Source organism: Odocoileus virginianus, chromosome 16, assembly GCF_023699985.2.
Source record: "Odocoileus virginianus isolate 20LAN1187 ecotype Illinois chromosome 16, Ovbor_1.2, whole genome shotgun sequence".
In the NCBI taxonomy this organism is placed as follows: Eukaryota; Metazoa; Chordata; class Mammalia; order Artiodactyla; family Cervidae; genus Odocoileus; species Odocoileus virginianus.
This window is the reverse complement of record NC_069689.1, coordinates 59,803,423-59,831,184: the sequence shown is the minus strand read 5'-3', so window position 1 is coordinate 59,831,184 and position 27,762 is coordinate 59,803,423. Positions and strand designations below refer to the sequence as shown.

At 43.4% G+C, this 27,762-nt stretch overlaps 1 protein-coding gene across 1 annotated transcript in view; it reads right to left on the bottom strand.

Moving 5' to 3' along the window:
• IQGAP1 (IQ motif containing GTPase activating protein 1) overlaps window positions 1-27,762 on the bottom strand; it is a 100,544-nt gene that overhangs the window by 18,224 nt on the left and 54,558 nt on the right. The window contains exons 10-26 of the mRNA XM_020911254.2: window positions 27,266-27,429; window positions 26,145-26,229; window positions 25,205-25,368; window positions 24,841-25,001; window positions 23,361-23,485; window positions 20,452-20,615; window positions 10,629-10,719; window positions 10,162-10,329; window positions 9,316-9,458; window positions 6,375-6,545; window positions 5,600-5,683; window positions 5,423-5,494; window positions 5,257-5,326; window positions 4,656-4,864; window positions 3,390-3,545; window positions 2,990-3,153; window positions 1,656-1,880 (exon numbers count right to left, since the gene is read on the bottom strand). Of these exons, the coding sequence (XP_020766913.1) occupies window positions 1,656-1,880; window positions 2,990-3,153; window positions 3,390-3,545; window positions 4,656-4,864; window positions 5,257-5,326; window positions 5,423-5,494; window positions 5,600-5,683; window positions 6,375-6,545; window positions 9,316-9,458; window positions 10,162-10,329; window positions 10,629-10,719; window positions 20,452-20,615; window positions 23,361-23,485; window positions 24,841-25,001; window positions 25,205-25,368; window positions 26,145-26,229; window positions 27,266-27,429 (2,416 nt within the window). The remainder of the gene's footprint in view (window positions 1-1,655; window positions 1,881-2,989; window positions 3,154-3,389; window positions 3,546-4,655; window positions 4,865-5,256; window positions 5,327-5,422; window positions 5,495-5,599; window positions 5,684-6,374; window positions 6,546-9,315; window positions 9,459-10,161; window positions 10,330-10,628; window positions 10,720-20,451; window positions 20,616-23,360; window positions 23,486-24,840; window positions 25,002-25,204; window positions 25,369-26,144; window positions 26,230-27,265; window positions 27,430-27,762) is intronic.

Below are 27,762 nucleotides of genomic sequence, written 5' to 3'. Positions count from 1 at the left end.
CCAGGCTGTGTCTTTCATAAGCAGAATGACCCAGAGAGACCAGGTAATTTTGTTATGCTCACAGAGCTGGTGAACGGTGGGGCCAGAACTGGGGCTCAGGTTTTCAGCTGTGAATTTGGAGCCTAGATCTATGTGCCAGACGCTGTGATGGGCATTTAGGATCAAAGCGTTAGAGACATGATAGCTTCTCGAGTTCCTCACGGTTTGTACGTGTGGGAGAGACACACACACAACTATCTGTAAACACATCGTGCAACAATAAGAAGCTGACCGGAAGTCTTACAATGCCACAGAAAAGAGGCTCCTACTCAGATTGGAGGAATCAAGAAGACTTCTATAAGGAAGGAACGTATGAACTCAGAAAAATGGGAGAAAAAAAAGTCTTCTAGGAAAGATCAAAAACAAGGAGGGAAGAGGGAGGAGAAATGAGAACATTAAAATAAATAGAGGCCAGGTCATGGAGGGCCCTGTGTGTATTGCTAATTCTGGACTTTCCCAGAAGCCAGGGAGAGCCATTTAAGGGACAGGAGATCTGAATTTTGAAGATTACCCGAGAACCTCACGCGTGATCTAGCCCTACTCTACACCAAATGAGAAACCCACTGCAGACCACTCTGCTCACATCTCTAGCCCTCACCCAAGCTGGATAAAATCAGAAACATTTTGGCTCTCTGAGCTGTATTTCCCCAGCATTTCCCATATTCTGGTGACACATTCCTGCTCTGGATGTATTCACATAGGTGGTAAACTATGGCCCAGGCACAGAAGTCTCCTGGATTACGGTAATTTAGTTGGCCCAACTTGCAGTGATCCAGGGCAGCTCACCATTGGCCCACAGCATCTCCTGTTCCCCTCACAGAACACAGAGATCTCACTCAGATCCAGGTCTCTCTTCCCACCTAACCCCATTTCTGCGATGCCTGTGTCCTTCCAGTCCCAAGCTCTCAGAGCTCCCTTCACTTGCCGGCATTTGGACAGGAAGACTCTGCACTTGGCAGGGCCCACTGCATCCTCCAGCCTCGGCTACATGACGGTACCCGCTCAGAGAGGCTCTCTCCAACCACTCTAAGTTAGCTCCCACTTGTATGCTTCATCACAGCTCCCTACAAAACTACAGAACTCCCCTCAGCTTGCAACTTCGTTTCTATGTACCTGTCTCATCTCTCCAAACTATGAACAGAAGGCAGGGAGTGTGTTGGTTTCAATCATTATTGTATATCTCATCTGTTATTGTATTTTTTTTGTTTGTTTAATATAGACCATTTTTAAAGTCTTTATTGAATTTGTTTCAATATTGCTTCTGTTTTATGTTTTGTTCTGGCTGAGAAGCAGGTGGGATCTCAACTCCCTGACAAGAGATTATCCACACCCCACCCCACTTAGAAAGTGAAGTCTTAACCACTGAACCGCCAGGGAAGTCCCCAATATCGTATTACCAAATGTGCATTTAACCCACTGTCTGGCACTTAGAAAGTACTCTATAAATATCTGCTAAATAAGTGAAGAAATTACCAACTCAACTACTTAAAGAAGAGGTTTTTATGGGAAAACTATTTGAACAATTACTAACTTTCAAATCAAAGAAATATTAACCGTTTAAAAAGAGAGAGAAAATACTAAAAACATGAAAGAAAAAGGGGCTGTGATGATCATACCTCGCCTCTCCTGTCTGGGACTCCATCTGGTTAACCCAAGATTTGTAAATATCCACGGGGTCAGTTTTGATGTTGAGGGTCTTGTCATCCATGATCTCCTTCACCACTGGAGCCAAGATCTGTCTGAGCGCATTCTGGCCCCGGGCGCCGCGGTTGAAACTCACAACCATCTTAATAACTGTCGGATTTCCTGTCACAATCTCTTGAATCTGATCTACTTTCGACCTGTAAAACACAAGAAACAAGTTCAATTCAAACTAATCACGAATCTATCAACTTTCAGATCCTCCCTACTTAAAGACCCCATCTCCTTAAAAACAGAAGTAGCTGGAAAGAGGTGGGCACATGTTCTTTCTCTAGAAACTTTCCCGACTCTCATCTGAATATGGGACCTGCCTGCTGCTGCAAGCTCTTATCATGGAAACGTGATCGGGTCTCTTATTAGCTCAAGATGGGAAAGTTTCTTGTTTGGATCAGTTTTTTAAAAATTCTATCTTAATACAGAATGTTTCTAAAATTACTGGCAAATCTCTTATTCTATCATCTCCCAGAAACAGCAACATTTTATATTAGTGTTTATATTAGTTCATAATTAGCATATTAGTTTATATTGTGTATATATGATTAGTTTATATTGGTGTGTAGTATATATAGTATGAAAAACTGAAATTGGAACTGTTAATCACTCAGTCATGTCTAACTCTTGTGATCCCACGGTCTGCAGCCCACCAGGCTCCTCTGTCCATGGGATTTCTCAGGTCAGAACACTGGAGTGGGTAGCCATTCCCTTCTCCAGAGGATCTTCCCGACCCAGGGATCAAACCCAGGTCTCTCACAATGCAGGCAGATTCTTTACCATCTGAGCCACCAGGGAAGACCAATTAATTACATATATATGGCATGTGTGTAATTAATTTGTACTTTTAGTATAATTATCTTGCATTAGTGTATAATATATATTGCTGTTGTGGTTTAGTCCCTAAGTCATGTCCGACTCTTTGCGACCCTATCAACTGTAGCCCACCAGGCTCCTCCGTCCATGGGATTTCCCAGGCAAGACTACTGGAGCTGATTGCCATTTCCATCTGCAGGGGATCTTTCTGACCCACGGATGGAACCCACACTCCTGCATTGGCAGGTGAGTTCTTTATCGCTGAGCCACCAGTGAAGTCCTATACTATATATTATTGTTATAAAAAATAGATGCTTCTTTAGAGTAAGTATTTCACACATATCACAGTGTGGAAAAAAGGCACAGACAGGCCTGAATGTCTAACTGGCAGCATCTGTGATGGAGGGGAGGGGTTCCTGGCCCTGCAGAAATCTGTCCCTACTTGATCTCCTCCTGCAGGGCTGTCTTGAAGAGCCGCAGGAGCAAGTACTCCTCGCGCTGGTTGGAGGCATAGTTGTAGAGAGTGAAGATCACAGAGTCCATGAACTTGGTGGACTTGTTCTGGGGCATCTGAAAGATCAGCTTTGCCAGGTAGGTGGGGTTGGTCTGAAACATAAACCAAGGGATAAGTGATTTCCATGTAACGTGAAGGCTGGCACAAATATTCAAGACTTTTCAGTTTGAAGGATCAGGATGTACCTGAATAATAAAAGAAAAATAAGACAAGCCCTTTGCTCACCCCTCAGTGGAAATCAGAAAGACTTCCACAGAGCTCCATGCATAAGGTTTTCTTGAGAAAAAGTTAACTAAATTTTACAGTACTGATTCCAGGAGCCACTCACCTGCAGTAAATAAAATAAGTGCTGATACGCTTCCAATTTCTCTCTCTTCTCCTTGCTCAAAGCCTTCAGACCTCCCTTCTGTTTATTTAGCATCATCATATCAGACAACTGTTCCTTATTTTTTTTGGTAAGTTTTTTACTGTGGGAAACCACATCCTGTAAACAAGCACATATATACATAAATCAAAACGCTTTCAAAGATGCAACTCCAGGCATTATGGAAAGGTTTTTAGCACCTAAAACCTTTCATGAAGGTCTACTGCACTGGCGGATCCCATTACATACTTTAGAGCTACTATCACCTGCTGTTGCTGTTTTAGTCACTCAGTCACTTTCGACTCTTTGGGACCCCACGGACTGTAGCCCACTCGGCTCCTCTGTCCTTGGGATTCTCCAGGAAAGAATACTGGACTGGGTTGACACTCCCTCCTCCGGGGGATCTCCCCGACCCAGGGGTCAAACTCACATCTCCTGCTTGGCAGGCTGATTCTTTACCCCTGAGAAACCTGGGGAGCCCCTGGAATCACTACATTGAATCCTATTTTCAGTATGTCAATCAAATCTAGTCCTACTCAAATCTAATTACGAAGAAACTAATCCTAAAAATGTCCACTGATTCAGGAAGCCAGCTTCTAGGAGTCTATCTTATAAAGTCTTGTATACAATAAAAGATACATGTACACTGAAACATTAACTGCAGTATTATTCTATAATAAAAAAAGTTGAAAATGTCAAATAGTCTGGAAAAAGATGCGACTCAGACTACTTTCTGATCAAAAGATGCGACTCAGACTACTTTCTGATCAATTATTACACTGCCATTAAAAATAATATTCGTGATTATATCATATAAAATGTATCTTATCCTCTATACTAAATAAAGATATAGGATACAAAATTATTGTTAGAGTGGTGGAATAATGGGATGATTTTTACCTACGCTTTTCTATTTTTAAAAAATATTTATTTGGTTGCCCCAGGTCTTAGCTGTGGCAAGCAGACTCTTAGTTGTGTCATGTGGGATCTACTTCCCTGACCAGGGATGGAACCCAGGCCCTCTGCACTGGAAGCATAGTCTTAGCCACTGGATGGCTAAGACTTCTCTATTCAAAGCTATGTGATCAAATAATTTATTTCTTATATAACATAAAAGAAAACGTACAGCATTCACTGAGAAGAAAGCCAGCCCTGCAAGGCATAAAGGTGGGGAGGCAGAGGTATCAAGCAGGACAGTGTCCCAAGACCCTGGCTGGCACTGGACCATACCTGCAGTGTAATTTTATTTTTCACCAGCAGTCCGATTTTGATATCCATGAGATTGAGGTCATTCTCCAGCTGCTGGTTAGAACGGATAAGGGTAATAACCTCTTCCCGCATCTTCATAAGATCGAGTTCCTCCTGAAAATCCTGGTCACTCTGGTCGAGCAGGTGGACGAATTTCCGGACCACAATCATAGGTGGATCCTCGGCACTGACTGACAGAGAGAAAACATGTGTCAGACAAGGAATGGCATTCCCAGAAGAAGTTCTGTGTCTTGGAAAGCATCAGCATTGTCTTATATTTAAAAAAGAAAACAAAGCAGCTCTATTCACACGTAAGATATTCGTTTATTTTTGAGATGTGCAGAGACAACCACCAAGTGCAGTCTTCCTGGTCATGCTGTTGCTATGTTGTTAGGCGGAAGGCAGATACGGCAAGCAGCAAGACACCAAGCCATGGGTTAGCAAAGGGGCTTCAGTCACAAGCAGCACCCTGCCCCCCAAGCCTTGCCTGCAGGACAAGAAAAGAGATCCGTGGAGAATACCCAGAACCCGATGGCTCTCAGCCACTGCCTCAACTCTTCTCTGCTGAGCCACAGTTACTCACTGAGAGTCTTGTAGTCATCACGAGCTTTGTTTGCCCGGATAAAAGCCTGGATTTTGATAATGTCATTTATCTAAGGGACACAAAAGAAGGAATTACTCAGTTCATCTGTCCACTGCAAACACAGCAAAATTGATGCTACTGGTGCTTCTCACCCAGGGGTACTCACATGATCTCGGAAATACTGCAGGCGTTCTCTATAGCGCTTTCTAGCTTGGTGCATCCTTGCCAGGGACTGGATCTGTGGAGAAGGAGAGGGGGTCCCAGAAATGAGAAGAGCCCTTCATCTCCGCACATGTCACGCTCACACGCCATGCTGATGAGAAACCCTGCCTGGGCTACATACCTTTATAACTTCATCTTTGTGGGAGCGCAGGTAAGCCAAGCGGTCTTGGTACGCCTTCTTCTGCTTGTATCCTCTCCACTGAGACTGAAACCCAAATGTTACAGAAGACGCGTCATTTCCCAAGGGTCAGAAGAAGTTAAAAAATTTCCCTCAAGGGCAATTTGTATTACACCCTTAAAAGGGACCACATCCACCTGTGATGGGGAAGGAAAGACGGGACTCTCCTCCACCAGGAGAGCACCTGGCTCACTTCCACCTCCCGGAAGTGAGCACAGCACTGCACGCTTTTCAAAGGGCACCCACACAGATGCTCTCACTGGCTCTTCACAACCAGTCGGGGAGGAAGGTAAGATAAACATTAGCATCTGCATTTACAGAGGAGGACACAAACTCAGAGAAGGGGCTCGCCACGTCCTGACAGTGCTGGACTCGTAACTCCTAACCCAGAATTCTTTCTGAGCTTCCCTAGCACTGAAGCAAAATCACCGTTGCTTCTCTCCATATTCAAATCTCACATAAAGGGATAGCCTTAGGAGATAGCGAGGTGGCGAGAAGAGCCGCCACTGAGCCGGACAACTTACCACTGAACACCATTAAGCACACGCTGATTACGTGGCAGGAGAGAAAGGGATGGTCAGAAGGCAAACACCCCACTCAGTCACTCAACCACAGGCCCTGACTGTTCATCACACTCAGACATTCAACTGCAGGTGCTGTTCGTCAGTCTTGCTCTGGAAGCCCCCTTGCTGTCTGCACATAGGAGGCTCTGAAATACCTGAATGCAGGTGATGGCTGGGATCTGTTTCTTTAGGAAATTCATCCTGGATCGGAACTCCTGCCGGACTAAGTACCCCCGGCAGCAAGCCTGCAGCTTGGTGATCAAGCCTTCGTTGGCCAGCCAAAGCTGTTCCCGGTTATACGCAGCCGTTACCCCAGAGATGGAACTCTGAAAACACAGCAGTCACGTGAGAAGACATACACGTACAGAGTTTTAACACAGTGTCATCTCCAGTGCACGCACTAATGCTCACAGCTTGCCAAGGCTATACTAGATTTTTTTTAAATACAGTGTGATTAGCTTTTTTATTTAGTGTTTTGGCTGCACTAGGTCTTCCTTGCTGCACACAGGCTTTCTCCAGTGGAGGTGCACTGGTTTCTCATTGCAATGGCCTCTCTTGAGTTCTCTAGAGTTTGGGGTCTGGTAGTTGCGGTGCACGGGCTTAGTGACCTCTTGGCATGTGGGATCTGCCTGGACCAGGGATCAAAACCACGCCTCCCACATTGGCAGGTGGGTTCTTTACCACTGAGCTACCAGGGAAGCCGCTATACTAGATCTTTAGCCAAGAAACAGGAATGAAGACTTCAGGTCTATTTTTCAAGGCCAAGCTGCCCTCACATCCCCCAGTAAGGAGTTAAAAACGAGACCTTCTTTGACCTCATGTTATTTCTTTTACTCACTCACCTACCTAACGCTGACCATCCCAGGAACTGTGCTTGCTGATCTGGGATCATACTGACAAGAAGACAAAGAGATAGGTGCTACTAAGGCCTGGAGCCCCTGGAACGCCACAGAGGAGGGCCCTGTGGGGGAGTGGATAGACCACAGATGGTCTGGAGAAGCAGCCTAGCGTGTATGGACTGTTACTACCAGCCCTGGAGAACCAGCAAACTTTCAAAGAGGAATAAAACTATTAGATGTGTTTTTAGAAATGCAGCATAGTTAGCTGGATAGCTGGCAGATCAGCGTGAGCAGGTGAATTAGAATCCTGGTAGCATATGATCCAAGTGAAAGCAGCCCTGGATCACCCCAAGTGAGGGCAGGAATGCTGAGAATGGTTACTGATAACACCTGCAAACCCATCTGATAGCCATGGCCCCTTCTTGTCTTTGATATCAGAGCTATTTCCACCCCCTCCACCCCCCGCCCGGGAAAATGTGTACATTTAAAAGACTACATGAGGACCTCCCTGGCAGTCCAGTGGTTAAGATTCTGTGCTTTCACTGCAGGGGGGATGGGTTTGGTCCCTGGTCAGGGAATTAAGATCCCACATGACGCGCGGTGCAGCCAAAAAAAACCCCCAAATAAACAGAAACAAAAAGACTATGTGACCTAGGGACAGTCCATGGGATGCAAGCAGAAGCATCTTGGTAAGATCTTTGGGAAGGAAAGCTCTTTAAGAGAGACAGACAGCTGGCATCAGGCCTGTCTGCTCTCCTCCCCGTCTTCCTACTTCCTGCCTGCCTTCCTTCTGGATGACAAGGTGACCTTGAGAATGGCAGACGGAGGAACCCTGGGACAGACCAGATCGTGGAGCCACCACACCTTCCCTGGATGCTCAACTTCAGAATTACTTTATGTGAAGAAAAAAAAATACACCTTTATGTACTAGTCCAGCCCTGATTTTCCTGTCAAACTGTGCTGAGGTGTCCGCTGGACTTCTAGACTGAAGATGGAAAGGCAAATCTGGTGGTGAGGAGAAGGACTAAGGCGGTGGGCAGTGAGTCTGAAGGAACAAGATTTAGGTTTGCAAACACACAGGTGAAAACTGGGGCTACTGGCTTGAATGAGATGACTGAGGAAGACTATACAGAGGAAGAGAAGGGGGCTGATGGAACCCAGACATAATGCAAGTGGAGTCAGAGGAAACAAAAGGAGAGAGAGATTAAGAAGGGAAACTCGGAAGTAGACCCAGAAGAGAACAGCACTGGAGAAGCCGAAAGAGTCGAGGGTTCAAGGAAGCAGACACACCGAAGGGTCACCTATGACGAGAGCACACCTCCTCGCTGAACTTGGCAATTAAAAGGCCACTGATACAGTCTAAAGCAGGAGTTTTACTAAAGTAAGAGCTGGATAGCCATGAGCTAAGACCTGAATGGTAATGGAGAATGAATTCATGAAGGACAGACTGACTTAAAGGCATTTAGTAAGAACAGAGTATGAACTTACAGGCAAGACTGAATCAGGAGAGCTCTACAGGATTAAAATTTTTGTCTTTTTTTTTTTTTTTCAAAGACAAGGGAGACACGATTATGTAAGTAGGTGGTATTTAAAAGTATATCCCTGAACCAGCAGCACCAGTATCACCTGGGAGCTGGTCAGAAATGTAGAATTTCAGGCCTCACATCAGACCCACAGAGTCAGCCTTCATGTCACCAGGATCCCAGGTGACTCACAAACATGTTTGTTTGTTTGTTTGTTTTTCACATACACATGTTAAGTTCTGGAGAGCACTGATCTACGTTACACAGAGGAGGTGACACTTGAGATGGGTGTGCCTGGACAGCCAGAATTCTGACAGATGTAGATGGCAGGGGAGGGACATCTCACATTAGCAGCGACTTTGTTTTGTTTATGATTACACCTCTGATGCGCAGAAGAATATCTGGTACATGTAGGAGGACAGGAGGTGTTCAGAAAGTGTCAAATGAATGAAGAAATCCTAAAAAGAATGAACAGCATCAGCAAAGACATAGGGGATGGGAAAGACGTGTTTTAAAAGCTGCGATAAAAAAATGCTAACTTTATGTGAAAATGCAGGCTATATTCTAATACAGTAAAGTTTGGAGTTTGTGGGATAGTCAGAAAAGAGATTAAGTATGTAAACTGGGAAAGATTAAGAGTAGTTGTATTTACCCTTGTTCTTCCTAAGTAGTATAACCTCTAAACTACAGGTACTGTCTCTCAGCTCCTTCTTTTGTGAAGAAATGTGACCTACCTGGATCTCCTCCCGAGAAAGCTGCATGGAATTCTGCAAAAAGTCTGAGGGTTCGTCCCATCCTCCTTCCTGGGTCTCCAGATTGTGGTAATAATAATATCCACCTTTCACCCAGTGCTTCACCCACTTGCTGTTGTTATCTCCTGACATAAAATAAAGGAAAGATCCAAGAAACTCAGAGCCACACTCCCCATAGCCACATGTCTAATCCTATAGGACACTCTGATCAGGCTGAACAACCTAAATGAACACCATTCCCAAAGCCTACCCCTTGGGTCTGTGAGAGTAAAGAGGGATCCTAAGTCCCTCTTAAATTATGACTCTGTAACATCTAGCTCATTCATGTCCACACTATAAAAAGAAAATACCTATGAAGTCCACATGTGGAAACTGACCTTGACTACCTCTGCTCCTTTCAAAGCCTACACTGAAGTAAGACCACGTGTGTCAGAAAACTGTTTTCATAAAAGACTGCAACCATTCAGTCTTTCTAGTTAATTTTCAAAAAAGGGAGGGGGCATAAAACGGGATAAAATATCTTATCTTTATTCCCCTCTTTCTGCAGATGAACTACTTTTAAGTATCTTATAGGCTTAGGTAATCAGAACTATATCCTATGAAAGAAACATTTTCAGAAAATTGACCTTCTTAACGTTAGCCATACTCAAGGGGAAGAAAAAGTTATTTTTAAACACAGGAATATTATCTCCTTGGGTCTTTACAGTAAGCCCCCTACTGTACTTCTTTAGTACCTTTCCCTATAGCTTGTCCCTTTCCTCTTCCTCAGTTCCGTGGTATTTCTAAGCTCTTATTTTCAGGACACATATTGATTTACTCATAACTCACCTGCTGCCAGTTTTTTCTTCTTGGCTTCAGCAAGGTCACTCTGGTAAGTTTCACCACATTCGGGGATGACGCCATACAAGCCAACGTCAGGGGAACGAAGGGCACTGAGTGTTTTGCCAACATCGCCTTTCTCCACTGCTTCATTGATGGCAAAGATTCCTAAGGCAACTATCCCAGGAGAGAACTGTTACTGGAATAGTTTAGAAAGCATCTAGATTTGCTTACTAGCATACTGTCCCCCCTGCAACTATCTTTTTTTTTTTAAATTTTGGCCACACCACCCGGCAGGTGGCATGGTTCCCCATTCAGGGATACAGCCTGGGCCTCTGCGATGAAAGTGCCAAGTTGTAACCAGTAGGCAATCAGAGAATCCCCAGCCCTCTATCTTGGTCAAGCTGAGTACTGAGCTACGGGAACACCTTGCCACCCCCCACTTTCCATCAGAACAGAAATAAACTGATACATACACCTTTGTGCTTCTTGGGTGTCTTTGTTGGACTGCCAGATTCCACCTTGAATTTCATCCAACCATAACACAGCTGACTCATCCTGGGTTTCCTACAAACCATTAAGAGCAAAATGATCTTAGAGTCATGAAATCAGGGTACATGCCATGATGGTGGCTTCTGAGACTCAATGAGAGACAGAGGAAGAGGTTTCAAACATACAAGACAAGACAAATGGAATAGTCAACTGGAAGAAGCCAACATCAAAAACTGGTAAAAGGGTTACACGAAAAATACCTCAAATGTAAGTGACGGGTGTAGGAAGGTGAATTCCAGTCATTCAGGAGGACAAGAGCAGCTAGAAGGAGCAAAAGGTCCAAACTGGGAAGAGACCCAGGGACTTAAACACTGGCAAGGACCACAGCATGCATATGAATGTGCAGTACTTTTTTTTAAAAAAGCCTTCTTTGCCAGCAATATTCAGAGGGAGTAAATATTCTCTACATATTTTGGGGGGCTTCCCTGGTGGCTCAGTGGTAAAGAATACGCCTGCCAATTCAGGAAACACAGGTTCGATCCCTGATCTGGGAAGATCCCCTGGAGAAAGAAACGGCACCCCACTCCAGTATTCTTGCCTGGGAAATACCATGGACAGAGGAGCCTGGCAGGTTACAGTCCATGTGGTCGCAAAGAGTCAGACATGACTTAGCAACTAAACAACAATAACAATACATTCTCTATGACCACTATTTTTAAGACTATCAAGACCTTATCGCATGTAAAGCTAGGAGTCACTATGGGGAACTTAAGCTTATCATTGGCTTATATTCTAAAACTTGAAAGTTAAAACAGCTGTTGGAAACTTAGAGACACATTTTCACACGGAAACATAATAAATGGTGATTAGTTTACTCAGTGTGGCCAACAAGAGTTTCTCCAGCCCAGTGAAGTCTGGGTTGAATACTAGGAACAAGGGTGAGACAGAAATGGAGTCTTTTTCTCCTTCCAGGCAAAGGCACCTTGGGTTTCAAAGTGACCAGGCTGGGAGAACTGTGTTTGAGACAACCTTGGCAGACCCGGCAAGAATAACTACTCTTGAGGCTTGAGCTAATAGCAGTTGGGATAAATAGTAGCTCAAAAATCCTTCAAGACTACTTGATATAAATATAAGTTGCCAAGGCACCCAGGAGACAGCTGGGGTCAGTTACTCTAACTGTGTTGTCAGCTGAGGCAGGGTCTTGGCTTTGGGGGAAAATGGAAAATTTCACTGTCTTCAGCACACCCAGCAGTTGAAGAAACTACAAAATCTCAGATGAGGCTTGGCTTTTCTCCTGTGTTATTGGGAAGAGACACAATATTTCATTCAGCCAAGCCAAGAAGTCACAAATCCCAGCAGTTTACAAAGTGCCTTGGTGACAGGGTGAGGCCAAAAGAAGGCACCTGAAATCCAAAGTAATGATTTCACTCAAATGCAAAGTTTTAGAAAGAAAGACCACTTTAAATTATGTTAAGTATTGAGCTTACAATCATAGGCACTGTCCCAATGTAAGAAGCTCATAGTCTCGGTAAAGGATAAAAGGACCCCAATAAACAGAACACAAGAACAAGTCACCTAATAGCTTCAGAACTTAGCCGTTTTCTACCAATGGTCAGTTTCTGTTACTCAAAATAGAAAATGGCCACACACAACTCTCAAGAGTCCTATGAATAAATACTGGCAATGCTAAGCAATAGTTTCAATATGAGATAATATACTGAGTCAGTGACAACTTAAACTGAGAAGTCATGAGCTAGACAGCTGAAGCTGTGGTCTCTGAGAGAAGTGGCGTAAACATCCTTGCACCCTAAAAATGGGTACTTCCACAGAATCAGGTCATTTGGAGGTTCACTTTTAGGCTAATCATACATGAGCTATCTCTGCACAGAATCTCCTGTAAGCAAAGCCAGGAGGTTTGGCTCAGCTTTCCCTGCATCTGGAGAAAGGTGCAGCTTATCAAGAATTCTGACCATCCAGGGAACTTCCCTGCTGGTCCAGGGGCTAAGATTCCATGCACCCAATGCAGGGAACCCAGGTTCAATCAGTTCCTGGACAGGGAACTAGATCTTACATGCTGCAACTAAGATCAAAGACGAAGATCGAAGATCCCCTGTGCCACAACAAAGACCTGGTGCAGCTGAATAAATAAATATTAAGAAAAAAAATTCTGACCATCCAGAGTTCTGTCATCTTTGTCCCATGCAGACTAAAGCAGGAGGATTAAAACAAGCATTTTCATATATACATACATTTCATACATTCCTAAGAAACAAGTGACAGAGCTGTGGTATGAAAGGAAAAAAAAAAAAAAAACACTGGATCTGTGTCTTAGGTGGGTCAGGGGAAAATGAGATAGAAATGACCTTCCTCTGACTGAAAGAGGCAAGACAGATGACATACACCATCATCCCAGTGTAAGGAAAGAAGAGGACCTCGCTGCTCCAATTAGATCAAATCAGATGATAAAACCCAACATCCTCCTGTGAGAGTCTGCTCTAAGGATTAACTCAAACCACTCGACAGAGTTAAAAACCTGAACAAGATATTGTGGAGGATATTAAGATGAAACAGATTTAATGTGAAAATGTCATATAAAATATACCGAAATAACATCCCCTGACATCTCTGACTACACTTTGAAGCACACTGATTGCATTTTAGAAGAGGTAAACAGCCAGGGACCAGAAATAAGAACCCAAGGAGTGGGCAGTAATTGGGGTAAAAGAGGTGGAGAAACCACAAGATACAGGGAGAGGAAGGGGCAGACAGACAAAAGAAGAGCAGTTACCATCTGTATGTATATATACAAAAGCGCAGACATTTGCAAAGGGGACTGTGAAAGTGAAAAGCCGCTCAGTCGTGTCCGACTCTGCGACACCATGGACTGTAGCTGGCCAGGCTTCTCTGTCCATGGAATTCTCCAGGCAAAAATACTGGAGTGGGCAGATTCCCTTCTCCAGGGAATCTTTCCAACCTAGGGATTGAACCCAGGTCTCCCACATTGCAGGTGAATTCTCTACTGTCTGAGCCTCCAGGGAGTCCCAAGAATACTGGAGTGGGTAGCCTATCCCTTCTCCAGCAGATATTCCTGACCCGGATTCTTTACCAGTTGAGCTACCAGGGAAGTCCACAAAGGGCACTTCTCACCCCTTAAAACCTCCTTAAAAGTCTCTCTTGTTTTATGTGGCATGTATGTACATGTCATGATTCCTAAAATATTCATAAATGTGTAGACACATATATGTGTAATATAAATGTAATAGCTTAGCACTCATCACGTATATTAACCGTGCTATACATACATATAGATATACATTAAAGCATCATAATACCATATACACATGAAACACACATACATGAATCTATAAAACATTTATTAACAAAAGTGCTGACCATTCAAAGTGGAGCCTTGATGGTTTAGGTATTGATCCTCTAGTTGCTCACAGTAAACGCTCAGGGAAAGAGCTAGAACTGGGGGTGCCACACATTTGGGAGGTTTGGGACAGAGGCAGTGTACCAAACAAACGTATTCAATATTTTAACAACTGGTCCAGCTGTGTCAGTGCACACCTGCTGGTTTTGGGCTACATGCATGTATGCATGCCTGTGTACACACAGACTGTGGGGTGGGTGAGGAAAAGCAAGACTTAAACATTATTCATATTTATAATTATGAGTTCCTTGAGAACCCCTAATGATACTAAGGCAGGGCCCTGTAGGGTTCCTGGTCACAATGTCTTTCTGTCTCCCATTTCTTTGATTATAGGAAAAAGCTTTCATTCAGCCTCTGGGACCTTCCCTGAGTGTGGTATTCTGCCCACAAGCATGTAGACCCCAGACCAGATGGACCTGAAGGTTGATGACGCTGACTCTTCCTTACTTCGCTATCCATCCATCAGTCTATAAAACTTCTCACTGTCTTCCCCAAGTGGGGACATGTAGCTTTTCAAGGCAGGAGTTTGCTGTGTCCCCCTTTGCCTAGCAAACTAATAAAGCTATTCTTTTCTATTCCACTCAAAATTCTGTCTTTGAGATTCAATTTGGCACTGCTGTACATAGAAGCTGAGCTTTAGGCATCACTAATACCATGCCTTGGCATTCAAACAATACTAACCCAATGACCAGTAATCTACTTTTAGCAAGTATTCCCAAGGCACTAAATTTAAATGAAGAGAGAAGTAACTTGGTGAAAACAGTGGAGGCAGGACCTCCAAATATCCCTTCTACATAAAAGCAACAAAAACACTGGCAAAAATCATCAGAATCAACTTTTTCAAAAATCCAGAAATTAACCAAAAGCTTCCAGCAGTCAGAGAGAGTCTATTCAAGAACAGTTGACTCTCTGTAAGAAGAGTGAGGTTTGTGGCGCTTTAAATGGCTTTATTGCCTTTTTGTGCTCTGCCCATCCCCTCCGCTCCCACCCCATACACACCTTCCTGCTTCAAATCTATCTCCCAGAGAACTGTCATTAGTTGACACATTAGGGAGTTCCGTGGAAGACCACAGCTAGATTCTCTTTATTTGACCTGACTCAGAGCGTGCCCAGTGCAAAGAGCCTTTCTGGAGTATCTGTCCGAAACAGTAAGAGGTAACTGCTTCACATCAGAGATGTCTGGGGCAGTGGATAAACACTTAGGCAAAAATAGGCTAACCAAAGAGCTTAAAAGGACGGACTTCCCCGACGGTCCAGTGTTTACGACTCCAGGCTCTCACCGCCAAGGGAGAGTTTAATTCCTGAAGTTCAGTCCTTGGTTGGGGAACTAAGATCCCACAAGCTGTAGAGCACAGAAAAAAAAAAAAAACCACAAAACTTCAAAGGAAAAGCTAGAGAATGAGATGTCCACAGACAGCTTTGAAAAGCTCTGACAAACTCCTGGGATGGGGATCGAGAAGATGATAGTACATGTGTAGGCTCTGCACATGCTCAAAAAAGATCTGATAAGACTGTAAGCTCTGACCCTGAGGCTCTGGGCAAGCATGAAGTGAAGGTTAAAGCAAAACTGTGAACTGCCTAGCTGAGTGTTGAAGGCAGGCCCCAACACATACAAAGCCCCTCAGCAAAGGCTGGAAGCTTTGCTGGTTCTAGGCATTCAAGGAAATTTCTGTCTAATCATTAGCTGACCACTAGCTAACCAAGCAGAGACTTCAGTGGACACACATGACAAAGAATACAGACTTGAAAGAACTGAAAATCACTAAGAAAAAAACAACAGAAATGAGCTGGCACAGTAATAAACCCCAAGGAGGGGTAGAATCTGATTTCCAAACCTTCTCTATTATATTATTAAAATGTCTAAGTTTCAACCAAAAATTACAAGATATGTATAAAAAAACAAGAAAGCATGGTCCAAAGAGGAAAAAAAAATAAAGCAGACAACAAAGTAGACAAAAACATAAGTCAGCAATCTGAAGTATGTTCAAATAACCAAAGGAAATGAGAATAATGCCTCACCAAATAGAGAATATCACACACACACACACACACACACATATATTAAAGAAACTTTAAATTATGGAGTTGAAAAATACAATAACTGAAATATTCACTAGAGGGATTCAGCAGATTTGAGTAGAGGGAAGATATATGCATAATGGAATTCCCTAAAGGCAAAGTGAAAGAAAAAGAGGCATTTTACTTGAAGAAAATCTGAACAGACCTATACCAAATATAGAGATAAAAATCAGTTTAAAAAAAAAATCAAAACACATCCTACAAAGATAAAACCAAACCAAAAATTCAGACCATATGACTTCACTGGTGAATTCTACCAAATGTTTAAAGAACTAACATTCATTGATCCTTTACAAACTTGTCTAAAACATAAAAGAGGATGGAACACTACTCAATTCATTCTATCAGGCCTTTATTACTCTGATACCAAAACCAGACACAGAGATAACACAAGAAAAACAGACCAAATTTAAATTAAGCTCTTTCGCTTGCTAAATTTGGAACTCAGATGGCTATTTTTAAAACTACTCCCACGAGGAACTTAAAAGCTGAGCTGAAGCTTAAAAAAAAGACAATTATACCTAAATTATAGTGTACCCAACTGAACCTGGCAGTGTAAGTAAATTTTCCTCTAATTCTCCCTATTCTTCTGCCTTTGATGGACTCTGGAAAGTTATTCCACAGCAAAAGGAAATGCTTCAAACTCTAGTCACATCCTCTAAAAGTTTAACTCCCAGGACCCAAACAAAAGGAGCAGTGAGGCCTGACACATGATGAAAGCAGGTACAACTTATATCCTCAAACTTCTTTCCTTTTTTAGACATGGACCCAAACTTAGTTCATTCTTTCAAAGTCCACTCCTCCTGGACTAATAAGGCAGCAAAAGACAACATGACCACCACTGGCCTGTGCAGAGTCACAGCAGCCAGGCCCCATACTAGAGATTCTGAATTAGTAGAAACAGAGTTAAAGCTCAGGAATCTGTATTTTAAAAATGACCTTTCAAGGTTTCTAGTGATCAGTCAAGTTTGGGAAGCTCTGATCCAACAAACTGGTATCCCAGACAGACCTCCATTTATGGCTTCCTATGACTAAAAAGCCTCTTGATGAAAGTGAAAGAGGAGAGTGAAAAAGTTGGCTTAAAGTTTAACATTCAGAAAACTAAGATCATGGCATCTGGTCCCATCACTTCATAGGAAATAGATGGGGAGACAGTGGAAACAGTGTCAGACTTTATTTTTTTGGGCTCCAAAATCACTGTGGAATGTGACTGCAGCCATGAAATTAAAAGACGCTTACTCCTTGGAAGGAAAGTTATGACCAACCTAGATAGCATATTAAGAAGCAGAGACATTACTTTGCCAACAAAGATCCGTCTGGTCAAGGTTATGGTTTTTCCAGTGGTCATGTATAGATGTGAGAGTTGGACTGTGAAGAAAGCTGAGCACCGAAAAATTGATGCTTCTGAACTGTGGTGTTGGAGAAGACTCTTGAGAGTCTCTTGGACTGCAAGGAGATCCAACCAGTTCATCCTGAAGGAGATCAGTCCTGGGTGTTCATTGGAAGGACTGATGCTGAAGCTGAAACTCCAATACTTTGGCCACCTCATGCGAAGAGTTGACTCATTGGAAAAGACCCTGATGCTGGGAGGGATTGGGGGCAGGAGGAGAAGGGGACGACAGAGGATGAGATGACTGGATGGCATCACCGACTCGATGAGCATGAGTCTGAGTAAACTCCGGGAGTTGGTGATGGACAGGGAGGCTTGGTGTGCTGCGATTCATGGGGTCGCAAAGAGTTGGACACAGCTGAGCGACTGAACTGAACTGATAGCCAACTGTTTCTCACTAGAGTAAGTAAAACTAGTTAATGTCTTTGTCTCCATTTCCTGGCTACAAAATTTCCTGGGAGTTGTGATTCAACTCACAGCACAGGATCAACTGACATGCATAATAATGATCTTCTTAAAAGGAACCTGGTACTTGCTACATGTATACATTTAGGACACATTAATGTCAAGTACTCTCATGATAACAGAATCAAAGGAGATCTATCCACACTATATTATGGGGCTTCCCTGGTGGTCCAGTGGTTGAGAATCTGCCTGCCAATGCAGGGACACCAGTTCAATTCCTGGTTCAGGAAGATCCCACATGCCAAGGGGCACCAAAAGCCTATGTGCACAACTATTGAAGCCCACACACCCTAAAGCCCATGCTCCACAAGAAGAGAAGCTACTGCAATAAGAAGACCTCGCAGTGCAACTAGAGACTAGCCCCCACTCTCTACAACTAGAGAAAGCCTATGCACAGCAACAAAGACCAATGCAGCCTAAATAAATACATAAATTTTAAAAATAAAATCTAGGCACTGGACTAATACCATAGTTGATTTTTGCGTCTTTAAAAAAAAATTGTATTATCTACAACTCCTGCCCCACAGCCCAAACTTACAGAACCCACAAGGGTGTCAGTGTACAAAACCTCCAATTTTATAAAAGCCCTGGTCTGTTTTACTACTTTTGACTTTCCAGAAAGAATCTGACCTCCTGAATAAAGATATTCTTTTAGCTCTTCTGCCTGCTGCAAGAACGTAATGGCAGGGATCTTCAAGGTTGTGGGCCTCAGCACAACTGTTGAGGAGGTCCTTTTCCAACTGTTGTTAGTTAGAAGAATTTAAAAGGAGATGAACCACAATTCAGACAAACAGATGGTCATTACGCTTTAATTACAGAACAAACAACTGAAGGCCTACTAAACACATGGTGACTTCCTATTCATCAAGAGAACTAAAAAAGGTGTAAATCATCCATTTCCTCAACAAACTGGCTGAGAGGCAAGACAAACTTTTTAAAACTGTCTGTGTGACATTTACTTTGGAAAACATATTCGTAGCAGCATTATCCCTAACAGTCACAAAGTGGAAACATGATCATCAACTCCTGAATAGATAAATAAAATGTGGTGTAGCCATACAATGGAATATTGTTCAACAATAAAAAGAAAATACTAATGCATGCTATGGTTTGAATAAACCAAGCTAAGTGAAAGAAGCTGGTCACAAAGGACCACACCTTGTACTGATGATTTCATTTATATGGAATGTCCAGAACTGACAGATCCACACACATAAAGCAGACTGACGGGTACCAGAGCTGAAGAGACGGGAGGGTAACGACTCGGTACTGACGGGTACCGATTTTCTTTCTTTTAAAAAAAAAAATTTATTTATTTGGCTTTGCTGGGTCTTAGTTGCGGCACACAGGATCTTTTAGTCATAGCATGTGGAATCTAGTTCCCTGAACAGGGATTGAACCTGGGCCCCCTGCACTGGGAGCTTGGAGTTTCAGTCACTGGACCACAAGGGAAGTCCCCCAGGTTTCTTTTTGGGGTGATGAAAATGCTGCAAAATTGATTTTGGTTATGCTGTAAAATTGATTGCCTATGAAAGACGAAAAACCACTGAACTGTACATTTTAAAGTAGTGAGCTATATGGAAATTGAACTGTATCTCAATAAAGCCAGTATTAAAAAAAAAAGTTAATGGCATTATTTACTAAAGCTTAACATATGTATTCCCTATGACCCACAAATTCCACTGCTAAATGTATACTTGATGGAAATGCATATGTACATTTACCAAAAGACATGTACTAAAATATTCACAGAAGCACTAATTGCAATAGCAAGTGAGAAACAACCAAAAATTCACTAATAACAGAATATGTAACCACAAAACAAAATAGTATATAACAATAAGAATGAACCAACTACTGCTACATGCAACCACATGGATGAATTTCAATAACATTATGTGGGACAAAAGAAGCCAGACACAAGAGTAAATAATGTATGATTTCATTTAAATAGAGTTCAAAACCAGACAAAAATCAACTGTGGTGTCAGAAATCAGGATGCTGGTTACCAGCATGCTGTAGGGAGTGAATAAGGATATAAGGGAATATAAGGGGGTTTCTGTTATTGCTTTTTATAATCCAAGCACCAGTTACATAGGTATGCTCACTTGAACATTTATACAACCATATACTTAAATAACTGACACATTTTCCTGGATCTTATGTTTCAACAGAGAATTTATGTAGAGACATAAGGTGTGTCTACAACCATAACAACAAACACCAACAAACAAACCAAATGCGTAAAATAGCACAAGTTCTGGAAGGCGGAGTCTATGACTCTTATACCATGTGTATTCCACTGCTCTGAATCTAAGGGTGCCCAGGGAAGAGAGTCGTTGAGTGAACCCACCCCCCCCCCACCCCCCCCTCCGCCCCCGTCTCGGCTCTAGGATGGATGGCATTCTCTGAACAGAAAGAACAATTCAGGGCCACTCACCTGGGCCTTCTCTCTCTTTGCTCGGATCAGTGTGTCCTGATAATGCTGGGCCACTTCTGCGAGGACCCCCTCGAGTTTAGCTGCGGGAATCTGCAAGGCCTGCAGGGTCTTCTGGGCATCACCTTCATCCAGGGCTTCGTTAATCAAACCAATGGCTAAAATCCCTACACAGGGGTGGACAGAAAGTTATTTTTTTTAATTGAGAAACTGTATAAATGAATCAGTCTTTAAACCAGCTAAGTGACTATCAATCCTCTACCCAAGTGCCATCATGAGTTAAACTACAATTTGCCATCCAAAATGTTAAACAGCATTTAAATCTTTTCCTTTAAATGTAGTGGGTTTTTTTCATCTAAGTAAACTCCCTTTTATCTATTTTCCTATTGAAATCTCAAGTCTTTTTGTTTTATTTTTAATTGGTCTAACTGAAGAGTGATGAGGACTGTGACAAAACTAGCTTTACAGGATAGCTTTCAAGTATACTCCAATGTGTGATCAAAGATATTCTTGACTCACAAAAAGGCTAGGGTTCAAGGGAATCTTTTTTTTAACTTTTTACTTTGGATTAGGGCATGGCTGATGAACAATGCTGTGACAGTTCCAGGTGAACAGTGAAGAGACTCTGCCACACATATACATGTGTCCATTCTTCCCCAAACTCCCGTCTAATCCAGGCTGCCCCATAACATCGAGCAGAGTTCCCTGTGCTATACAGTAGGTCCTTGTTGGTTATCCATTTTTAATATAGCGGTCTGCACGTCAATCCCAAACTCAAGCATTCTAGGGAATCTTAAAAATCAACTAGTTCAACATTTTTATAGAAAAAAATAAAAGGATGAGATTTAGGTATCTCTTCAAGATCACATAGCAAACAAGTGGCAGGTGGAAAATCAAAGCTCAGGGCATCCTCCTCCAAGGCAATGCTCTTCCCATTAAATCACTGATAATTTCTCACAGGAAACACTAAATAAAACTGGGAATGTTCACTCCTTACGTATCTCAGCCAGCTGGACTATGCTTTAATTTTTATTTTTTGGTAAACCACATGGCATGCGGGATCTTCATACCTCAACCAGGGATCGAATCCACACCCCCAACAGTGGAAGTGCATAGTCTTAACCACTGGACCACCAGAGAAGTCCCTGCACTGCTTCCATAATGACTCCACTGTATAATAAATGCTGGTCTTTGTCTCTGGTTTCTGGAAAGTGAATGTTGCTCAGTTGTGTCTTGACTCCATGCGACCCCCTGGGCTGTGGCCCACCAGGCTCCTCTGTCCATGGGATTTTTCTGGCAAGAATACTGGAGTGGGAAGCCACTCCCTTCTTTGGGGCATCTTTCTGACCCAGGGACCAAACCCGGGTCTCCTGCACTGTAGGCAGATCCTTTACCATATTTCCCAAGTGACAGGAGTATCTTTGTTGTTCATGGTGGGCCCCTAAGATCACACCTGAGTTTATGTCAAACAGGTGATTCCTGTTGGGCCCCTAGAAACTTCTGGGGTAGGGGCTGGTCACGCTGGAAAGACCAACCATGTGATCAGAAGGTTGGGGTTTTGAGTCTTATGATCTCTGAACATCTGCTTGGCTATTCCAGACACAAAAAGCAGACTGGAAATTGAATTCAATTACTTGGCAACTACTCTGCCAAGTAATTCAATCAATCAGAAGTAATAAAGCCCCAGTAAAGCCTCTGGACAGCCAAAGCTCAGGTGACCTTCCCAGGCTATGACACACATTGATGGGCTGGAAAGGGCAACATATCCTGAGGACACAGAAGCTTCGAAATTGGGGCCCTTCCAGACATCACCCCATTGGTTTCTTTTGACTGGTCCTGATTTGTACTCTTTACATAAAACTCTTTTTGTCCTCTTGTACAATAAAACTCAATTTGTACTCTTTACAATACTTTGGCCTGGAGAAGGCAATGGCAACCCACTCCAGTACGCTTGCCTGGAGAATCCCATGGACGGAGGAGCCTGGTAGGCCACAGTCCATGGGGTCGTTAGGAGTCAGACACGACTGAGTGACTTCACTTTCACTTTTCACTTTCATGCATTGGAGAAGGAAATGGCAACCGACTCCAGTGTTCTTGCCTGGAGAATCCCACGAATAGGGGAGCCTGGTGGGCTGCTGTCTATGGGGTCGCACAGGGTCGGACACGACTGAAGTGACTTAGCAGCAGCAGCAATACTTTGGCCACCTGATGCAACAAGCTGACTCATTAGAAAAGACCCTGATGCTGGCAAAGATTGAAGTCAGGAGGAAAAGGGGACAACAGAGGACAAGACGGTTGGATCGCATCACTGACTCAATGCACATGAGTTTGAGCAAACTCCAGGAGATGGTGAAGGACAGGGAAGCCTGGCATGCTGCAATCCATGAGGTTGCAGAGTCGGACACGACTGAGTGACTGAACATCAGTGATAAAACTATAACCACAAGTACAGCACCTTCCTGAGCTCAGTCAGTCAGTCTAATCAATTACTGAAACTGAGGGGGTGGAGGGAACCCCGAAATATATTTTTGGAAGTGCGGTGACCTGGGAACACCAGGTTCAAAGCTGGTGTCTGAAGTGAGAGACCTCTTAGGGAGGACAATTTGTGCAATATGATCTAGCTCCAGGCAGTGTCAGAACCTGTTATAACAGCATTTAAAAGTAACAGATCACATTCACTTCACCTCCTGAAAAACCTTAGTTCTCTTTACATACTTCTCCAATTATAGCAGTGGCCTGGTGTTTTTAAAAACAATAGACAACCATAGCTTTTTGAGATAGTTAAATGGACAGACTTTTTTGTTTTCTTTTCCAGTTTCCAAAAATCCCCTAGGGGCAGTGCTCCCGGGAGGGTGGCATCACACTGCGTGTGACGGTGACATGATCTGGGGGAGCGGAAGCAGACCACTCACTCTCATGCTCCTCCTGCACCACGAGGTTCACATGGTCCACAGAAGCCTGGATGTCATTCCACGTAATGAATTCACTGTTCTCTGCACGGGCCTGAGCTTTCAGCTTCATCAGCTCATCCAGATACCTGCCCCGTTCCCCCAACAAAAGAGGGAAGAAGTGCAACATTAGAGAAGGGACCTGCAGGGTTATTTCTGTGGACAGGAATAAGAAGACGTGAGGGCACAGGACCCAAGAGATGGCTGAGGAACCCCAACAGTTTGATATATTCTAGAGGTCAGCTTTGGGACCCAGGCGTTAACCTGAACAAAGGGTAAAAATACAAAGATATCACTAATTGAAAAATATCTATATTACTTGTTATAAATTTCAGGTAAGACTAACTCTGGAATCAGAGGTAGCAGCTCAAACAATCCCTCTGAGGATCAGAAAACAAGGTCATGCACCAGCTAATAAACATAGAAGGAATGACAGATCAACAAATCACCATCCAGCAACCAAAGTCTGGATTTACACAAGGATTATCATTGGGGTTAAAAACATTAGGTGAATGGTTAATGGGAAACTGGACATTGTGATGGTATAAAAGGTACAAAAAAAAAAGATTATGTTCTGGAGATAAGGGAGAAAAATATACAATGAAGGGACTAGCAGACTCCCTAATTGAAGGATCAATCTCAGTATCTCTGATGGTGGGGAGAAGCAGGTACTACATGCCTCTTAAAATTAGAAAATATGAAACACAAGTCACCAAAAATACTTCACTGAATCCTGACAAGCCTTTAGACCTGATTTCCAATTTACAGGAACAAAACAAATATTAGGAAGCAACCAAAACTGAAGATGGGACATTTTAGAGGACAACTGGCTCCAACTCTTTAACAAGTCAGCGTTATAAAGAAAGGGACAACGCTAGATTAAAAAATATCAAAGTGGGGGTTGTGAGGTGGAAGGAGATTCAAGAGGAAGGGGACATGTGTATACCTATGGCTGATTCATGTTGATGTATGCCAAAAACCACCACAATAAAGCAATTATCCTTTAATTAAAAATAAATAAAATTTTTAAATAAAATAAATAAAAGATAACAAAAGGACACAATATGGATTGCATCCTGGTTTGAATAACCAGCTGAAAAGAACAAACAGTTTGGGAACAAGAGAGGAAGTATGAAAACAGACTAGGTTTAGAAAATATTCAAGAAGTATTATTGACTTGACAAGGTATAAGAGTGTTATTTTAACTACATGACAAATATCCTCATTGTTTTAAATAAGCATATTTATAATAAATTTAGGAGTGGAATGCTACAGTATCTGTAATTTACTACAAATCCTTCAGCATAATAAAACAAACTGAAATACGGGGTGGGGTGGGGAGGGGAGCGGAACTAAAAGACCATCACAAGGAAGACACGATTCCTGCAGAGAAAATAAGAGTGCTGGTTCACGGAAGACAGAGGTTAGGGTCAGGGGCACCCACCTCTGGCAGTTCTCCTCTTCAATGTTGGTAAGACCTGTCACTGAACTGCTCAGCTGTTTCCACACTGTGTTCATGTCTCCAGATTCCAGTGCCCTGTTGATTAGGGCCACTGATGACAGCATCTCCACCGCAACAGAGAGCTCAGGGTGGGTGAGGTTATGCTGTACAGAGGGAGAGGTAGGGAGAGAGTAAGGAAGGACATTCTGGAAGACCCAGGGAGGGCAGACATTTAATAAAACCACATGGAGTCTAACTTTCTGGTTTAAAAAAAAAAAAGGTTCTGCCTAACTACACCCAGAAGTGGGTATTAAATTCACAGTCACTCTTGTTTTGCTCACAAACAGCACAGGTTTGGTGAGCTCACCTCGGGACTCTGCTGCTGCAGGGTGGCCAGCTCCTTCTGATAAAGCTCGGCAGCAAACGGGTACACCTGTGGCAGCTGGGCTTCGGGGTTCATCAGTTCCAGGACAGTCTTCTCAGCCACACCCTTCTGGATTGCGGCGTTGATCGCTGCCACTGCCGCCAACCCTGGGTGGAGAACATGAGGTCAGAAAGGCCACCGGCTCCCAGAGCCCCAAGCGGGCGCAGACGCCAGTTTTCACAGGAGAAAATCATATTCTGCAGCTAGACTATTAGTTGTGACATTTGAAGTGGAACTTCCACCTTCAGACAGTGGTCTTCTTAGTCTGAGGATGAACTCAATGGTATGTGGGCTGCATCTCAGTAAATCTGTTTTCTTTCGTCTTCTCCTCACCCCTGTTTTCTTTCTGCTCCAACTCCTCCTGCCTGCCACCACTACACTCTACCTAAAACACCCCTCCCCTACATCAAGGAGAGCCTGGTAAAGGTGGTGCTGTTGTCGTCGTTCAGACACTAAGTTGTTTCTGACTCTTTGCGACCCTATGGGCTGAAGCCCACCAGGCTCCTCTGTCCACAGGATTCTTCAGGCAAGAATGCTGGAATGTGTTGCCATTTCTTTCTCCAGGAGATCTTCCTGACCCAGGGATCAAATCCACATCTCTTACATTGAGAGGCAGATTCTTTACCACTGAGCCACCAGGGAAGTTCCAACCAACCACGTAAGCACGTGCTTAGAGCCAAAGTGAGCCTACACGGACTCTGGTTCTACTTTTAAAACGGAGGACTCCTATTGCTACCAAAGGTACCTGATAGCTGAGTGTGGCTAATAGGTTTGGGGTGGGTTGAGGAGTGACAGAATCTCCTCTCAGGCCCCTCCATGACACAAAGCCACTCTCCTCCCCTACTCAGTATTTCAGGGGACACACAGTTGAGGGGACTCTTACTTCTCTGATATTGCTGAGCGGCAGTGTTTGCAGCATCTACTCCAGACTGTAGCTCCTCCTTCTGCAGGGGCTCAGCCTGACCACCCTGAGAAAAATAGAGAACATTCAGGTGAAGATGACTCTTGCCTGCATGTCCAGGACTCACAGTTCTCATATCTCAACAACAGTCATTAGGGACACTGAGCCATAAGAGACAGCTTCAGGCTACAAGCAGCTGAAGCAGCAGCCTGAACTGGAGTCAAAAACCCTTGTCAAATCTGGGGGAGAAGGACTTTCCAGACACCAGCACACTTAAAAGAATATTTTGTAAAGAGCATCAAAATGTTTCAAGATAAAATCTTTATAGAAGCATTAGCACATTAATGTTGCTTTCTCTGGCCAATAATGAGAATTTATAAAATGTACACTAGTCCTTATTTAGCAAAAAAAAAAAAAAAGCCCCTTGTATTTGTTCTAAAAAATAAAAACCCATAGAGTACAATCCCACACAGTCTACTCTTAGTGCAATATTAAATGTTTTCCCAGTGTTAGCCAGAGGAAACTTGTGAGGTATGGTTTTTCTTTAAAGTGCAAATTCCTGAAGGAAGAATATAAAATTTCAGGTTCTCCCCAATGGCTTTGTTGTTGTGCAGTCACTGAGTCATGTCCGACTCTTTTGCAACCCCATGGACTATAGCCCACCAAGCTGCTCTGTCCATGGGATTTCCCAGGCAAAAATATTGGAGCGGGTTGCCATTTCCTTCTCCAGGGGATCTTCCCAACCCAGGGATTGAGCCTGCATCTCCTGAATTGGCAGGTAGATACTTTACCACTGAGCCACCTGGGAAGTCCTCTGCCCAGCAGTTTTAAGTTGGGGATTTAAGGGACTTCAAGTGAAGGGGTGGTGAGATTCAGAGGGTGGGCGAAGCTATTTAAGAGGGGCTTTACAACTCTACAAGCAAAAGAGAGCTGAAGACAATGTGCACTTTACCTGAGGATATTAAACAGCTTAATTCACATGCAGGAGAAAGTTTCCCACATGCGGGTGGGGAAAAAAGGCCCCATTGATACCTTTACACAACAGCATGAGATTGAAACGGATGGATGTCAAGCCTTACAGGTGCCACCTAGGATGCTGTTACCTGTCTCTTCTGCTCTCTGTCACTCAGGAGCTGCTTGAGGTACCAGTCACTATTCTGCTGCTGCAGCCCTCGCAGGCCCAGTGCGGGTGACTGCAGGATCTTGAACAAGGCTGGTGCAGATCCCTGCTCCAAAGCCAGGTCTATATTTGTTAACGCAGCAAGCACTGAGGAGGGGAAAAAAGGCAAACACTTAAGACAAAACTATGTTAACATCATAGCCGGGAATATTTTTCCTTCCCAAAAACCAGTCTCAGTGCAGACTGGGGAAATATAATTAGATAGCCTTTCCTGTGGAGCATCACAGAAGCATTAGGCTTTGAGGGTGGACGAGAACCTTAAAGTCTCCAAGTTCAGAGGTTCCCAGGGTGTTCAGAATTAATGGATTCCTAGACCACACCCCAGGCCTACTTACAAACTTCTAGATGCAGACAGGTCGGCACCAATAAGGGCAGCAATTTAAGAGGCACCAATAATACATGCCTGCATTCCCGCTAAAA